Genomic DNA, 17,734 nt, shown 5'->3' on the forward strand with positions numbered 1-17,734 from the left:
TGGTGGCAAAAACAGGAAGGCAGAATATTATCTGAATGGTGACAGATTAGGAAAAGGGGAGGTGCAACGAGACCTGGGTGTCATGGTACATCAGTCATTGAAATTCAGCATGCAAATGGGCATGTTGGCCTTCATAGCGAGAGGATTTGAGTATAGGAGCAGGGATGTCTTAATGCAGTTGTACAGGACCTTGGTGAGGCCACACCTTGAATATTGTGTACAGTTTTGGTCTCCTAATCTGAGGGAGTGCAGCGAAGGTTCACCAGACTGATTCCCGGGATGGCAGGACTGACATATGAAGAAAGACTGGGTCGACTAGGCTTATATTCACTGGAATTTAGAAGAATGAGAGGGGATTTCATGAAAACATATAAAATTCTGACGGGATTGGACAGGTTAGATGCAGGAAGAATGTTCCCGATGTTGGGGAAGTCCAGAACCAAGGGTCATAGTCTAAGAATAAGGGGTAAGAAATTTAGGACCGAGATGAGGAGAAACTTCTTCACTCAGAGAATTGTGAACCTGTGGAATTCTCTACCACAGAAAGGGCCAGCTCGTAAGATATATTCAAAAGGGAGTTAGATGTGGCCCTTACGGCTAAAGGGATCAGTGGGTATGGAGAGAAAGCAGGAATGGGGTACTAAGGTGATGATTAGCCATGATCTTATTGAATGGTGGTGCAGACTCGAAGGGCCGAATGGCCTACTCCTGCACCTATTTTCTATGTTCCTATGTTTCTATGTGTCCACCCATTCCACCAGCCTATGTCTTCTTGAAGTCTATTACTATCTTCCTCACTGCTTACTATGTACGACAATATCTTTGCCATTTAGCAAGATAAAGAGGGGAAAGTTCAGATAACCATTGATCCTAAAAGGAGTAGTGATAAAATAGAAGAAAGACAGACATTGAGGGAGAGGCAATGTTTATAAATGAGAAATAGATCATCACTCACCTAGACAGCAAAATTTTTCTTGTAATCTGCCTAGAAGTGTGAGACATATGTTAGGTATGTAGTCCTAGTTGCATGACAGTCAAGAGATGTTTAGGGGAAAGAAGCACGAGGTACGAAAGAGGAAACTGAGCTTCTTGAAGGCAATTTTAGCAATGGAGATGTGGGAGTTCCATCAGTGGCAAGAGGAAATATTGAGGAAAATATTCTTGATAGTTGAAAAAGGACCGAGGTTGGAACCATCAAACATAAGAAATAAGAGGCATTGCTTTATCGTATAGAAGAAAACTGGTTCAAGCTTTAGGTACAAGGGCATCTCCTGGCTCTTTGCTTTTAACGGCAGTAGCGTAAATAACCATTTTCTCTAAGTAACCTCACACTTTGAGACAAAAGCAAATTACTGCAGATGCTAGAATCTGAAATAAGAACAGAAAATGCTGGAAATCTCAGCAGGTCAGGCAGCATCTGAGGAGAGAGAAACAGAGTTAACGTATCGGGTCTGTGACCTGAAGGCAATGGTTCTGATGAAGGGTCACAGACCCGAAATGTTAACTCTGTTTTTCTCTCCACAGATGCTGCCTGACCTGCTGAGATTTCCAGCACTTTCTGCTTTTAATCACACTTTGTGAACTGTTTTCATTTGAATTCCTAACTTAGTAGAGCTTGTTTTTTTGTGCTGCCCTGCTGGACTTTTTCTATCTGCAGTGCACGTTGCTTTGTAGAGAAATTAAAAATAAAACCTGAGCTCCCTTGATGGTTTACAAGGGAAATGGACTGCTCAGTGAGATACTGAGCCAAACACACCAAGTTTGATCCCCAATCTGTGCTGAGTATATCCAGGGCAGTTGAATTCATTTTTTATTTTTTCTCCACCTTCCTAGCTCAGGAATATTGACATCAATAGTAGCCATGGCTCTTATTCCTGAGAGCACTGCAGTGGGATGCTGGAAAGGATATGCGTGTGACTGTTAGGTGGTGGCAGGATAGACCTACATGTTCCATTCGTTCTGCCACAGGTCGAATTGCATGGGAATGAACCAATGTATAAAATGGGGAGGGCTGCAGCTCCTTGTTGTACAATATCCCAGCATACGTCAGTGGCAGTCGCACAGGAGGGACAAAATATTGTGGAAACTCTACTATACCTATGTAGCTATGAGCCTTTGATACATCCTGAAGCAAGAAAGGGCCATCCTCCAGTATATTGAGCTCTAAAAATGTGATGTTCTTTTGTGCGACTTGGATGGTTCCTATTTAAAAAAGGAAACAAAATGAACATTAAACACCTGGGGCCTTATTCATACAATACACTTTCTTGTGACAATACACTGAAAATATAGCAACAAGTTCAATGGAATCTTGAGTATGTTTCTAATATATCCCTTACTCAGGGTCATGAACCATTTAGTCTCAACTGTAGCACTTCAGGGCAGTATCCTCCTTGAATTATATTTATGTCTTTATTGCTTTAGATGGCTTTAATACTAACTTCATATCTGTGCACACAAAAAAAAGGTACAATTGAGAACGTTAAAAAAATCAAATAGAAAAAGCCGAGTTCAGCCTGTGTGGAGGCATAATGGGTTTGCATTCTGACATATGCGAAATCATGTGACATGTCTGAACATTGGCTCAGTGGTCGCACTCTCGTCTCCGAGTCCAAAGGTTGTGGGTTTGAGCCCCATTCCAGGACTTGAGCACATAATCCAAGATGCCACGTCAGTGCAGTACTGGGGGAGTGCTTTGTTCTTGGAGGTGCTGTCTTCAGGCGAGATGTGAAAACAGACTCTGTCTGCCTGTTCAGGTAGAAGTAAAAGATCCCAGGACACTTGTTTTTGTTGGAAAAACAGATACTTCTCCTGCTGTATTAGCCGACATTCACCCCTCAACCAATACCATCTGGTCAGAGTGGCATCGGCTGCAGTTTGGGAGCAGGCCATCTACCTGCCCACCTTGTCCAAGGAGCACAGTGAAAATTGAGAGAGAAGGGAGAGGGGAAAGTTTTCTGAATTAAAACGACTAGCAAATTTAAAAAAAAAACATTTTGTTCACCTCACAAAATAAAACATGAAATGGAACACTAGGCACCCAAAACTTCCAGCTGGGACGGTCTTCAAGTGAAAAAGTGTTTGTAGGTGATGTTGAATTAGATGACGTAGGTTTAGAGCTACACTAGAAGGACTAGCGATCTGAGGTGCAGAAAACAATTTCTAACCCCGTTGCTGTGGTTAAGCTACCAGGCCTGGTGTGCCTTGCTAACATTTGCACGCAAACATTTAAAATCAGACTGCGTATAGAAGTAGATATCTGTTGGTTTTAGTGAAATAACAATTAACTATTGATAGACGAATGATATCAAAGGGAATAGCAGTATTTTTAATATATGGATGCAAAGTTAAGAAACATAAGAACATAAGAAACAGGAGCAGGAGTAGGCCATTTGGTCCCTCGAGCCTGCTCCGCCATTTAATAAGATCATGGCTGATCTGATCTTGGGCTCAGCTCCACTTCCCTGCCCGCTCCCCTTATCTTCAGTCCCTTATCTTGCAAAAAACTGTCTATCTCCACCTCAGATATAGTCAATGACCCAGCATCCACATCTCTCTGGGACAGAGAATTCCACAGATTTACAACCTTCAGAAGAAATTCCTCCTCATCTCAGTTCTAAATGGGCGACCCTTTATTCTTAAACTATGCCCCCTAGTTCTAGATTCCCTACGAGTGGAAACATTCTCTCTGCATCTTCCTTGTCGAGCCCCTTCAGTATCTTATGTGTTTCAATAAGATCATCTCTCATTCTTCTAAACACTTCTGGAGGATTAACAAAGGCCTGAACGCAACAGGGATGTCAGACAGCACTGGTTCTAGATCTAAGCCCACTGGAATATACTCCAGTAGAGACCAGAGGAACCAAAGAGTGCACAGGTTGTTGACAGGAATAGAAACAAAAAGGGAAAAAAGGAGACTGAATAAAATTCCAGTCCCACCCCCTTCCAAAATAAGACGAATTGGATAAGTGGAAGGAATATTCCTGAGGCAGTAATCAAAATGAGAACCTGCATTTCTGTTTGGTTCCATTATCTATACCCCACTCATTTGAAAGCCATGTCCAAAGGGCCCATTTTACTCCCAGCTGCCTGGTGGACACCAGACGGTTGACTCGGCAGTGGGATCTACATGCTGAGGACTCGCTGTCATCCGATCGTAACCAGCTTCTTTGAGCAGGAGAGATGACCAACCACCAGAAGCCATTGGGGTCCTTCTTTAAATATGCAGATCAGGTTCCAATGATGTCATTGGCATCCTGAAGGAAATTTTAACCGCAGGCCTGCACGAGGAAGCCTTTGTGGTTTCGATCCCAAGCCAGCATAGCAGGAATAGGAGTCGGGGCCAGCAAGAAGCTCAAAAAAAGGTAAATAGCTTTTTTTTCAAATTTAAAATTGGACTTTCTTAGTACTCCTCCAAGTCGCACAAGGAACATTTAGGCCTTCTCTTGCCCTGGACAATCGCAAGGCCCTCCTTAACATCCCCTCCCCATCTCTAAAGGACTGTTCCTTTAGCCCCCCCCCACCCCACCCCCCACAGTGGTCTCCTGCACAAAAACAATACATTCCCGTCCAGGCCTCACACTTCCCAGGCCGAGATGGTTTTCCAACTCGACGCCGCACCCTCCCGCCGCCCCCCACCCCACCCACCCACGTGACTCCCGCACCGAATGAAAGTTGCTCCAAAAATTACTTGAAGCCATGACCTTTTAAGCTTAATATGAATGAAAACTGGAAAGTGATTTTTTTTTTAAGCCAGACCTTGCCAGTTCCAGCCGCCCGGTGCCCCGTAATATGCGTAGTGATTGGGGCGTGTGAATCCTGCAGCCATGCCCTGCTGGCACATCAGGAGCCCATTGTGGTCGTCCCCTACATTTTCACAGAACTGCACTGGAGAAGTGTCCCAGTCATCATTTGGATTGATGGCGACATTGTCACTTATGACGAAACAGCGGCCCACCAAAATTCTCTTCTCGTCCTGTAGGCTGAGTTGTCTCTTCTCATACCGGTGCGCACATACCTGCCAGGAGAAACAAATGGCCCACATTTAAACAGAACTCTTACCAGAGGAAAGTCTGGTCTCTTGCAGCATAGTTTTCCCGTTTCTTTTTGAAGTAAGCAACTTACTTAAATGAATCGACAGCAATAATTACAATTTGTTAAAAATATCTATTTGTAAGTTGAGGTCAGAATCAAATCGTCTGCAAGTTGCAGAAGGACATGCTTGCCTCATTGTAGCTTTATCTCATCTAATGACCACTATCCCTCCAAATGTCCCTTCCAGAATAGAAAATGGTGCTTTTCATTCTATGTGCATGTGAAGCTAGCAGTGGTGTATCCTGGAAACTGTACTCAATTAAGTGAACAATCCTCTCGCTCCACAAGGGTTAAAAGATGACAGTATCTCCCACAGTGCTTGAATGATAAACTTTCTTACTCTGTCAACTCAGGTCCGGTGATCAGCCCTGTAGCCAACATAGAAACATAAAAACATAGAAAATAGGCGCAGGAGTAGGCCATTCGGCCCTTCTAGCCTGCACCGCCATTCAATGAGTTCATGGCTGAACATCTACAGGATACTCATGAGTATTCATCATCATCATAGGCAGTCCCTTGGAGTCAAGGATGACTTGTTTCCAAACTAAAAATGAGTTCTCAGGTGACTGAAGTGTCCAATGCTCTGTCACAGGTGGGGCAAACGGTGGTTGAAGGAACAGGTGGATGGGGTGCCTGGGTTGCCACGCGCTCCTTCCGCTGTCTACGCTTGGCTTCAGCTTGCTCTCGGTGAAGAGACTCGAGGTGTTCAGTGCCAGAAATGTTAGGAAACCAAGGGTCTAGTGAGCAAGAGGAATTAAAGGAAATGATTATTAGTAAGAAAATAATTCTGGAGAAACTAATGGGACTGAAGGCAGATAAATCCCCAGGGCCTGATGATCTGCACCCCAGAGTACTAAAAGAGGTAGCCATGGAAATAGTAGATGCATTGGTTGTCATCTTCCAAAATTCTACAGCTTATGGAACAGTTCCTGCAGATTGGAGGGTGGCAAATGTAACCCCACTATTTAAAAGAGGAGGGAGAGAGAAAATGGGGAACTACAGACCGGTTAGCTTGACATCAGTCGTAGGGAAAATGCTAGAGTCTATTATAAAGGATGTGATAACGGCACATTTAGATCATATCAATGAGATTAAATAAAGTCAACATGGATTTATGAAAGGAAAATCATGTTTGACAAACCTATTGGAGTTTTTTTGAGGATGTAACTGATAGAATAGATAAGGGAGAACCAGTGGATGTAGTGTATTTGAATTTTCAGACGGCCTTTGATAAAGACCCACATAAGAGGTTAGTGTGCAAAATTAAAGCACATAGGATTGGGGGTAATGTATTAGCATGGATTGAAAATTGGTTAACTGACAGGAAACATATAGAGTAGGAATAAACGAGTCTTTTTCGGGCTGGCGGGCAGTGACTAGTGGGGTACCACAGGGATCAGTGCTTGGGCCCCAGCTATTCACAATATATATATAAATGATTTGGATGAGGGAATCAAATGTAATATTTCCAAGTTTGCTGACGACACAAAACTAGGTGGGATTGTGAGTTGTGAGTTGTGAGGAGGATGCAAAGACGCTGCAAAGCGATTTAGATAGGTTGAGTGAGTGGGCAAACACATGGCAGATGCAGTATAACGTGGATAAATGTGAAGTTATCCACTTTGGTAGGAAAAACATAAGGACAATGTATTATTTAAATGGTGATGATTTGGGAAGTGTCGATGTACAGAGGGACCTGGGTGTCCTTGTACATTAGTCATTGAAAGCAAACTTGCAGGTGCAACAAGCAGTTTGGAAGGCAAATGGTATGTTGGCTTTCATTGCAAGAGAATTTGAGTACAGGAGCAAGGATGTCTTACTACCGTTATACAGGGCCTTGGTGAGACCACACCTGGAGTATTGTGTGCAGTTTTGGTCTCCTTACCTAAGAAAGGATATACTTGTCCTGGAGGGAGTGCAGCGAAGATTCACCAGACTGATTCCTGGGATGGCAGGACTGTCGTATGTATTGGGCCAACTAGGCCTGTATTCACTTGAGTTTAGAAGAATGAGAGGGGATCTCATTGAAACACATAAAATTCTGACTGGGTTGGATAGACTGGATGTGGGGGGGGGGGATGTTTTCCCTGGCTGGGAAGTCTAGAACAAGGGGTCATAGTCTCAGGATACGGGGTAGGAAATTTAGGACCAAGATGAGGAGAAATGTTTTCACTCAGAGGGTGGTGAACCTGTGGAATTCTCTACCACAGAAGGCTGTGGAGGACAAGTCACTGAATATTTTTAAGAGGGAGATAGATAGATTTCTAGAAACAAAGGGCATCAAGGGGTATGGGGGAAAAGTGGGAATATGGTGTTGAGATAGAGGATCAGCCATGATCATATTGAATGGCGGTGCAGACACGAAAGGCCGAATGGCCTACTACGGCTCCTATTTTCTATGTTTCTATGTTTCCCAGATGCTTCTCCACTTTGGTCGGTCTTGGGCCACCATTTGGATTCTCAGGTGTCGGTGGGGATGTTACAATTTTTCAAGGAGGCTTTGAGGGTGTCCTTGAAGCATTTCCTCTGCCACCTGGGGCTCGCTTGCCGTGTCGGAGCTCCGAGTAGAACGCTTGTTTTGGGAGTCTCGTGTCAGGCATGCGGCCCGTCCAGCGGAGCTGATCAAGCGTGGTCAGTGCTTCGATGCTGGGGATATTGACCTGAGCGAGGACACGGACATTGGTATGCCTATTCTGCCAATTGATTTGCAGCATTGCGTGGAGGCAGCGTTGGCGGTACTTCTCCAGTGTTTTGAGGTGTCTACTGTACATAGTCCATGTCTCTGAGCCATATTGGAGGGCTGGTATCACCACTGCTCTGTAGACCATGAGCTTGGTGCCGGATTTAAGGTCCTGGTCTTCAAACAGGCGACGAAAGGCTGCACTGTCACACTGAAGGTGGTGTTGGACCTTTTTGACAGTAGGCACCCAAGGTATGGAAAATGGTACACGTTGTCCAAAGCCTCGTCGTGGATTTTGATAAACGGGGGGCAGTGCTGTGTGGTGGGGGCAGGTTGGTAGAGGACCATTGTCTTACGGATGTTTAGTGTAAGGCTCATGCTCTCGTACGCCTCGGTGATGGTGTTGACGATGGCTTGGAGTTCGGCCTCCATGTGTGCACAGACGCACACATCATTTATGTACTGCAGTTCGATGACAGACAGTGGGATGACCTTGGATCTGGCCTGGAGGTGGCAGAGGTTGAACAGATTCTCGTTTGTCGTGTAATTTAGCTCCACTCCAGCAGGGAGATTGCTGAGGGTGAGATGGAGCATTGCAGCAAGGAAGATCGAGAAGAGGTCGGTGCGATGACACAGCCTTGCTTGACCCTGGTCCGGACATGGATTGGATCTATGGTAGATCCGTTGGTCAGGATCACAGCTTGCATGTCATCGTGGAGCAGACGGAGGATGGTGACAAACTTTTGAGGGCAGCCATAATCCCTCATGGTTGACAGGTTGACGGTGTTGAAGGCATTTGTGAGGTCAAAAAAGGCCATGTACAAGGGTTGGTGCTGTTCCCTGCAGTTCTCTTGTATCTGCCGCGCGGTGACGATCATGTCCATTTTGCTCCTTAGTGGGCGGAATCCGCATTGCGACTCTTGGAGGAGTTCTTCAGCCACAGGAGTATTATTTGGTGAGTGAATCTCTGTTCTGATCAAGGTAAAGAACAGTCTTGCTGTGGAATGAACAGGTTGTACCAGCATCAAGCATGCCCAGGACAGGAAGTTGCAGGGTAACATTCATTCTGCTCTGACCCAGCTGTGTATCTCACCTGTGAGATTTGTTTCATTTCCAACTTACGGCTTTTGTTAAACTGACTGTCACTTTCAATAGCAATAAGTACTGACCTATAGATCATTTTGTGCATATGAAGTAGGAGAAGATGGCCTTTATATATGTTAATTTTGGAATATTGCATTGAACACTGCAAGAGACTTCATCCCATCATTCTTGGATGGATTTAAAATCAGCTCCTAAAAAGGTGAAAATGGCAACCCATTGCACTGCCTAGTCCATCCTACTGATTCTCTTAACTTATACGTGTCAAATCTGGCCAACTTTATTCCTCGCTCCTTAACCTCCATGAACATGCAGACTGCCCTCATTACAACTGTGCAGGCTGCTATTGTCCACAATGGAACATTGTTCTCAGTCATGTCTTGCTGTGCTATTTGCCATTGCTGGCCAAGACTGGATAACTGACGTCCCCAGAACTCTTGTCGTGCCAAATTACACCCAGTTGCTATATATATATGTATTGTATATATACAGCGCAGGGAAATGTGTCACAAATCAACAACACATCGTTTAGAAGCAAACATGTTTATGCTCCAATCAGACGAACCTTTACTAAAAGCAATTCAAATTGGCCTTACCAGCACCTTCCCACCAGGCCCTTGGCTTGCCACTGTGACCCCAAGCCACTGATCTTCCTTACTCTCTGTCTGTGGATCAGCTGTGGAAACAATTATACAGTGAAAATTAGTTAACTATTAAATGAGTGAAACAAAAAATATCATTCAGACACCACAGCAAGATGCACTTATCTGGGCACTCAAAGTGTATGTCCAAATAATAAGCCTCAGCACATATTCAACATAATGATGGAGCATTTTATTTTGCAAATGTTAATGTTTATGCAAATGTTTATATGGGACAAAAATGTGAAACAGAAATCCAGTACTAGTCCAGCCCTGGGAACCATGTTATACAGATGGCCCCATCAGATTAGTCCTTCCACCCACTATGGCTATTCAGAACATTCCACAAATCAAAGTCTGGGTTACATCTGCCCATCCATTTCAGATTTCCTATCAAGAGCCTGAAAGCGAACAATGCTTTATTTCTGCCCATGTAAGTTGTTCCAATGCTTCCATTATGTGGCTTTCTTATAATCATGGGCATGACTGGGCTGGTCTTTGGCTGCGCGACAAACAAATTATTGGAAAGAGATTAGTCTGGGTGTGTAGGATCCTTCGATCTTTCAACTCACATCACGTTCACAGCTGCAGTAATACCAGGATATTTTTTAAATGGGATCTTACTGTAGCATCGTCTCCCACATCTGGCTAACAAAATTAATGGTCTTGATTTTCTTACAGCTAAATGGCAAGCTCAACATGTGTGGAATCTTACTTGGTTTCTCAAACATGGCGCGTTGACAGTCATGCTGGGAGAGCGACACAGGGCAGTAGAATAAGGCCCCAGTGCGGTTTGCCAATTGATCTGGGAGACCTGCTGCCTGAGGAGCACCAACCAGCAACCTGGATAAAAAGAGGTGAAAAATGCATTCCGAGATGAGCATGTGACCATTCCAGAAGAAAGCACCATGAGGACAGCACTAAAAGACGAGGCCTACCCATCCAGTTTTGAACTAGATACGACAGGTTCAAAGCTGTCCATCTGACAATTCTGATGATTGCAACTGGATCACAAATACTGATTTATAAAGAAAGGCAAGTCCCAAAGTGCTTTACAGCCAACAAAGTATTTTTGACATGTAGTCATTGTTGTAATGTAGGAACCGCAGCAGCCAATATGTGCACAGCAATTAGATAAATGACCAGATCATTTCTTTTAAGGTGCTGGTTGAGGGCTAAATATTGAGCAAGACACCAGGGAGAACTCCCCCTGCTTTTCTTCAAATGAGGCCATGAAATCTTTTACATCCACCTGAGAAAGCAGACGGAGCCTCGGTTTAACATCTCATCCAAAAGACGGCATCTCTGGCATTGCAGCAATCCCTCAGCACTGCACTGGAATACCAGCCTAGATTATATGCTCAAGTCTCTGGAGCGAGGCTTGAACTCACAACCTTGTGACTCAGAGATGAAAGTGCTTCCACTGAGCCAAGGATGGCACAGATTGAAACATGTCAATTTGTTCATCCCAGTTATGGGAGCTTGCACTCTCTTCTGTATACAACCATTACTCGGAGTCCTCTAACTCAGTGAGATGATTCGTCAATGGTATTATCCTGTTATTAAGCCCTGGCTCCTGTCCAGTGCCCCACCCTTTGCAAAAGATGGCAGCCTTACTAAGCACACCCAGCCATATTAACCTCACTTCAAAAGCTATTGCTAGCCAAAGGCAATTTGGAAGCAAATACTGTGTACAATTAATTCTCTTTTAAATTAAGTTGCCCTCCAACGATGATATAAATTAAGTGTGCTGACCGCAACCTATATTTGCAGTTACATGACAGGACACAAACGTTTTATTGTTACTGGATTCTACACGCAACCTGAAAGTATAAACAATGCTCGATTTGATCGTATGTCTATATTTATCTCGCTCTATAATGTTTCGGAGTATATTTGTTAGAATGCGCTCACCCTTTTAAAAGAAGCTGTTCCATATTGCAAGATAAATGCTGAATGGCTTCCAAGTACTGCACTAATTAAATGTTGGTCATTCTTGCCATTTTGGGGTTTCTAGGTCACCAGCTGGAGTTTATTGTCCAGATATTCCCAATAACAATGCCCCATTAGTGTAATTAAAATGTACTGTATTTCCTGCACTAAACATGTATGCGAGTTTGACCAACCAATACCATCGCAGCACAAACACGGAGCATTCCGATATCTGAATTTGAAAGGATGTCATTAACAAGTATTGAAACACACTACACTAGGCCAACATTAGCAATAGCCATTGTGAGGAGCAGCCAAAGTTAGCCATTAACAAAGAGTGCAGTGCTCATAGTTAATGAATATCCTGAAGTAGGAGAGCTTTCTTCGGCACAGATTCACTCCCTGCTGATTTATGGGACAGTTTAGCCCATGGGAAGGGGGCAGGGGGGATGAGGGGATTCTGTAATAAAGGCAGTAATGCATCTGATCCATTATTAAATTGCACAAAACAGCCTGCATCATCCCCTCACTGCCCTAATCCCCAAAAGTAAAAAGAAAAGAAAAACATTACTAAAAAAATGCTTAGAAATGCATGCAAGGATGAAAATAGAAACAATTTTTAAAGTCGATGTTAGATTAGAAAATGTGTACTGGGACTGCACAGGTGCAGCAAATCCTGTGAGGAAAGCTTTTGTTAAAATGCAGGGTTTAAAATACCTGGCTTTCATATACAATTTATATTGGCAATGGCCCAGTGTTCCAACAAGCTGTGCCCCATAACCGATAGGGTGAATTTTCAGTTCCTTCAGAGAGTCGGCATGGCTTGATGGGCCAAATGGTTTATGGTTCCAGTTGAGCTGTGTGCGTGATGGGGTGGGGGTGAGTGAGAGAAGGCAGCAAGAAGGAAAATGTATGTCCAGTAAAATCAGATGGAGAGTCAATGTGGTTTACCACCATGTACCTCCTAGCAACTGCTTACAGAGGATCAGAATCACAGTGTGTATAATATTACAAACAAGGTGTACATTTACCCGTGACACTAAGACATTTCCACAGGGCTAAAAATGGAGGTTTGTGATGGAAAATTGACTAAGAACTTGTGTAATGACCTTTCCCTGCCTTTATTTTTGCCTTTGTGTATGTTATTTATTGCATGCGGTTCTAAAATAAGTAATTTCTGGATTGTATCTCTTCAATTTCACCAGCCTTAATAGCGCCAAAGGGCCGCGTTTAAAATAAAAGGTAAATTTTGCATTGAACGATAAAAAACGACCAACTTTAAAACAACGACTCATCTTTGCTTTATTTGTAGATACTATTAAAGCACCAAAAATCTTGATTTGCCCATAGTGGAGCAATCACATCAGCCAGAATAGAAACATAGAAAAATAGAAAATAAGTGCAGGAGTAGGCCATTCGGCCCTTCGAGCCTGCACCACCATTCAATATGATCATGGCTGATCATGCAACTTCAGTACCCCATTCCTGCTTTCTCTCCATACCCCTTGATCCCTTTAACCGTAAGGGCCACATCTAACTCCCTTTTGAATATATCTAACAAACTGGCCTCAACAACTTTCTGTGGTAGAGAATTCCACAGGTTCACAATTCTCTGAGTGAAGAAGTTTCTCCTCATCTCGGTCCTAAATGGCTTACCCCTTATCCTTAGACTGTGACCCCTGGTTCTGGACTTTCCCAACATCGGGAACATTCTTCCTGCATCTAACCTGTCCAGTCCCGTCAGAAATGTATATGTTTCTATGAGATCCCCTCTCATTCTTCTAAATTCCAGTGAATATAAGCCTAGTCGATCCAGTCTTTCTTCAAATGTCAGTCCTGCCATCCTGGGAATCAGTCTGGTGAATCTTCGCTGCACTCCCTCAATAGCAAGAATGTCCTTCCTCAGATTAGGAGACCAAAACTGTACACAATATTCGAGGTGTGGCCTCACCAAGACCCTGTACAACTGCAGTAGGACCTCCCTGCTCCTTTACTCAAATCCTCTCACTATGAAGGCCAACATGCCATTTGCCTTCTTCACCGCCTGTTGTACCTGCATGCCACCTTTCAATGACTGATGTACCATGACACCCAGGTCTCATTGTATCTCCCCTTTTCCTAATCTGTCACCATTCAGATAATATTCTGCCTCCCTGTTTTTGCCACCAAAGTGGATAACCTCACATTTATCTACATTATACTGCATCTGCCATGCATTTGCCCACTCACCTAACGTGTCCAAGTCACCCTGCAGCCTCTTAGCATCCTCCTCACAGCTCACACTGCCACCCAGCTTATTGTTATCTGCAAACTTGGAGATATTACACTCAATTCTTTTGTCCAAATCATTAATGTATATTGTAAATAGCTGGGTGTCCAGCACTGAACCTTGCGGTACCCCACTAGTCACTGCCTGCCATTCTGAAAAGGATCCGTTTATTCCTACTCTTTGCTTCCTGTCTGCCAACCAGTTCTCTATCCACGTCAATACATTACCCCCAATACCATGTGCTTTAATTTTGCACACTAATCTCTTATGCGGGACTTTGTCAAAAGCCTTTTGAAAGTCCAAGTACACCACATCCACTGGTTCTCCCTGAAATTGGTGCTGAGTTTTGGTGCTTGTAAATACCATTGGTTTGCAGAGAGAGAGGGGAAGAGGGATTAGGGACAAGTATTGAAGTCGCATCCGCAGAAGATTACCATTAGATTTACCCATTTTCATTGACAAGCAAAAAGGATAGTTAATTTGTTAAACGGAAAACATTATCCTGAAAAAAAGCAAAACATCATTGTAAAAAAAGAACTGAAACTCTTGGAAATCTTAACAATAAACAGACATTTGATCTTCAGAACATCCCCCGACCTAATCTGTCAGGTGGTGACTTTTAACAGTCACCTCAGGGTTTCTCTCCCCAATCCCACCATCTTTACGGTGACACCTGTATTAACACAATGGGCAGTGTGCAACCAAATATCTCTCCATTTCCCAGTCTCTGCTACCATTGTTACCCGAGCAGGCCAGAAGGTACTCTCCAATTTCCTCATCTTTCCTTTGCCTTTCTGCTCAGTTTCTCAACAGTATGTCACTCCATTTCAAAGTGATCCACCACACGCAAAACATTTTGGGATGTTTCTCAGGGAACGTGATTGGCTGCTATACAAGGTTAAGTCAGTCCTCCTGCGTAGGTTGGGAAACCAGCCACACTGGGGAAATGTAGAATGAACTGGTCAACTACTACGATGGCACAGCATGACAACGCACCAAACTGTGCTACTCCATTAGTCAATGGTGATGGGTCCTTTAATATATATATGATAATATCTCAAGGCTGGAACAATGCTGTTCAGTTGTCACTGCACCATTTTACAAAATGTACACTTTTCTATCAAAGGTACTGTGGACATCGAACTCAATCCAAACTCTTGGGAGTTTTAAATTTTAAAATAAACACTTGCACACATGCAAGCGGTCTTGTGCCTCGAGCTGTAGCTCACACCATTTGTTAACTCTCTGTACACTTCACAGTTTACATGGTTTTAAAATTACAGAGTAGATCTGTATTTAATAGCACCTGCGTGGTCTCGGAACTGTGGTCAGATGTTACATTTCGACACGAGGGAGTGCAACAGCTGGTTTACTCTTTACTCCAGCCTTTATGAAACACACAACCATGAAATATTCATTATGTTTAAATGACAGCAAATTCCCTACAGAAACAAGACTAGATTTTGATTTGGGAATTAATTTGGCAGCCGAGATGGTCTGGACAATAATTGTATTTCAGCATTTTCGCAGAAGTTTAGCAGACACGCCTAGACAAGCACTGCTGCTCTTCACCTTTATATTTAAAAAGAAAAAAAAAAGAGCTGACAAAGGCACTTCTCCCAGTCCATCACACTTGTGTCAGCAGTGCCGTATCAGCTGGTACCAAGTCACTGCAGCACTTCTATCCAGTTTCCCCAACTTTTCTAGCCTCTGGTGCTGAATCTTGCTTGGGCGCAGCTGCACGGCAACCGGAAAGCTTACAGTAGCTCACTCATGTCGCCATTCGTCATGTGGGAGCCTCGGCAGTAAGTATCAGCAGGCTCTCTCTCCCAGCAGCTAGCATAGACAAGCCCAAGCTCATCATCACCAAGCAACCACATGAGCACTTTTTTCACTGAGCTATTTCGCTGAATTGCTGATTTCCTCCATCCCGGCCAGGGTGCGGAAGCAGCCTTTTTGTCAGCCTCACCACCACCCCTGCTGATACCAGCTCACTCAGCACACTCAGTACAAACCAGCGATTGAGCCATGGATTTTCCTGATCTATCTGCGCCCCACAAATTCTGCCCTCTTGAGCATCCCTGATTATAACTGCTCAACCATCGGTGGCCGTGCCTTCAGCTGCCTGGGCCCCAAGCTCTGGGACTCCCTCCCTAAACCACTCCGCCTCTCTTTCCTCCTTTAAGATGCTCCTTAAAACCTACCTCTTTGACCAAGCTTTCGGTCATCTGCCATAATTTCTTCTTATGTGGCTCGGTGTCAAATTTATCTGTTTTGTCTTATAACACTGCTGTGAAGCCTTGGGACGCTTTACTACGTTAAAGGTGCCATATAAATAAAAGTTGTTGTTGTTGTTATGTAGCTCCAGACTGTCCTGGGTGGTAAATATGCACAGCAAGTCACTGGAAGAAGCAGACCTTCGACTTCAATTCCTCACATCAACGCAAAAATAGGTGATTTGATTTAGAATTGACTCAAAATCCCCGTCCTTTCAGAGCTCAGTAATAAATGTGCAATTTTTACACCATTTAATCCATTTCAAAACGTGTGTTATAGTTAGAAGAATGAATAAACATTCTGGTTATGCAGATTTTAATTTCTAATTCGACCATGTCTGATCAGCTTCACTCCTGGAAAGAAAGCCATATAAACACAGGCAGGGCTTCCAAACAACTCGGAGAAATAAAGCAAACTCAGGTTCACTTTAAACAATCTCCTAAAACATCCAATTGATTCTCTGTCAGTAACCCAGCTTGCTAATATATTGCATGCAAGTCAGGAGGTCACAGTTGGGAGTAAGATTAAATTTGCAGCATCACGGGGAGTCTCTAAAGTATTTTGCTTTTAATACAATTAATCGGTGTTCTGTGTCTGTTTTATTCCCTAAAATCCTCCTCTTGATGGGAAACTGCAGCATTTAGCAGAAATGGGACAGTGTTGGAAGGATATAGTTGTTAAATGCTGCAAGCAAAACTCAGATTGCAGATCAAAGTAAACAGTATTAAAAAAAGTAAACAGTTAATAGGCAAATAATCTTTAACAGACTTTCATAGGGCGAGTACAATCAATGCGAGTTCTGTCTAGTACTTTGAACATTGGGTTCTCTCCCCTAGACATGCCCTTGAGTTTCAATTCCCTCCCCAAGTAAAACTTGTTTCAGATATCCTCTTTGAGGAACGCTGCAAGTATACGAGGTGACGTTAAAAAGGAAAGTTGTATTATTATGATGGCATCCATGGTGGCGAAGCAACATTGTCACTAGGGGATGGATTTTCGGTTGGTTTGCGACCGGGTTTTTGCCGCATTTTGACCCTCCGCGGCGAAAACGCAGTTGCCAAGCCCGGTCGCGATCCCCAGCTCCTTGTTTGCGGCGGCGCCAGGCAGCACCGCCGGGGAAGAGCTGCGCCCAGGACGTGGAACGACTCGGATTACGTTACTGTCCGAGTTTCCGCACTCACCCGTCCCGTAAGCCGCACCGTGAACCCAGGTAAAACCTAGCGGTGCAGCCCTGCCAGCAGTGGCAAGTTGGAAAACCTGCAAAAAAAGGCAAGTTACATTTTTAATTTTTTTTACAGCGATTTGTTAGCTAAGAGTCTTGGTAATGTTGTTTGAAAGTTCTTTTTGAATTTTGTTCCCCCCCCCTCCCAAGGCTTCTCCCGCAGCGCTCCCGGCCCCGTGCTAAAGTTGGCGAGGATCGCGCTTTTGCGCCGAAAGTAATTGTGCACCGCCTCCCTTTGTGATGCAGACCCCAAAGACTGAAAGTTAGGCCTTAAATTGGTAACGCAGCGAAAACCCGAAAATCCAGCCCTAGATGTTTGAATATTCAGCTTTTAAGGCGGAAGTCAGGGTCATTTATCTTTCCAGTCAATGATCGCATGATTCAAAAGATGAGCTGGAGAACCGGAATCCTCAGTGACAACCTACCACAGGAACCAAGCAACAAGGTTGGCTTTGCAGCACCTAATTTTTGTTATTTTGTAATGAGGAAAATGAAATAATTATAATCATGAATCATAA

The 17,734-nt window shown here is 43.8% G+C and overlaps 1 protein-coding gene across 1 annotated transcript in view; it reads right to left on the reverse strand.

Annotated features, from left to right (window-relative positions):
- itga3b (integrin, alpha 3b) overlaps positions 1-17,734 on the reverse strand; it is a 185,904-nt gene that overhangs the window by 82,138 nt on the left and 86,032 nt on the right. The window contains exons 2-5 of the mRNA XM_070864442.1: positions 10,232-10,359; positions 9,472-9,551; positions 4,759-5,017; positions 2,098-2,202 (exon numbers count right to left, since the gene is read on the reverse strand). Coding sequence (XP_070720543.1) covers positions 2,098-2,202; positions 4,759-5,017; positions 9,472-9,551; positions 10,232-10,359 — 572 coding nt within the window. The remainder of the gene's footprint in view (positions 1-2,097; positions 2,203-4,758; positions 5,018-9,471; positions 9,552-10,231; positions 10,360-17,734) is intronic.

Source organism: Pristiophorus japonicus, chromosome 21, assembly GCF_044704955.1.
Source record: "Pristiophorus japonicus isolate sPriJap1 chromosome 21, sPriJap1.hap1, whole genome shotgun sequence".
NCBI lineage: Eukaryota > Metazoa > Chordata > Chondrichthyes > Pristiophoridae > Pristiophorus > Pristiophorus japonicus.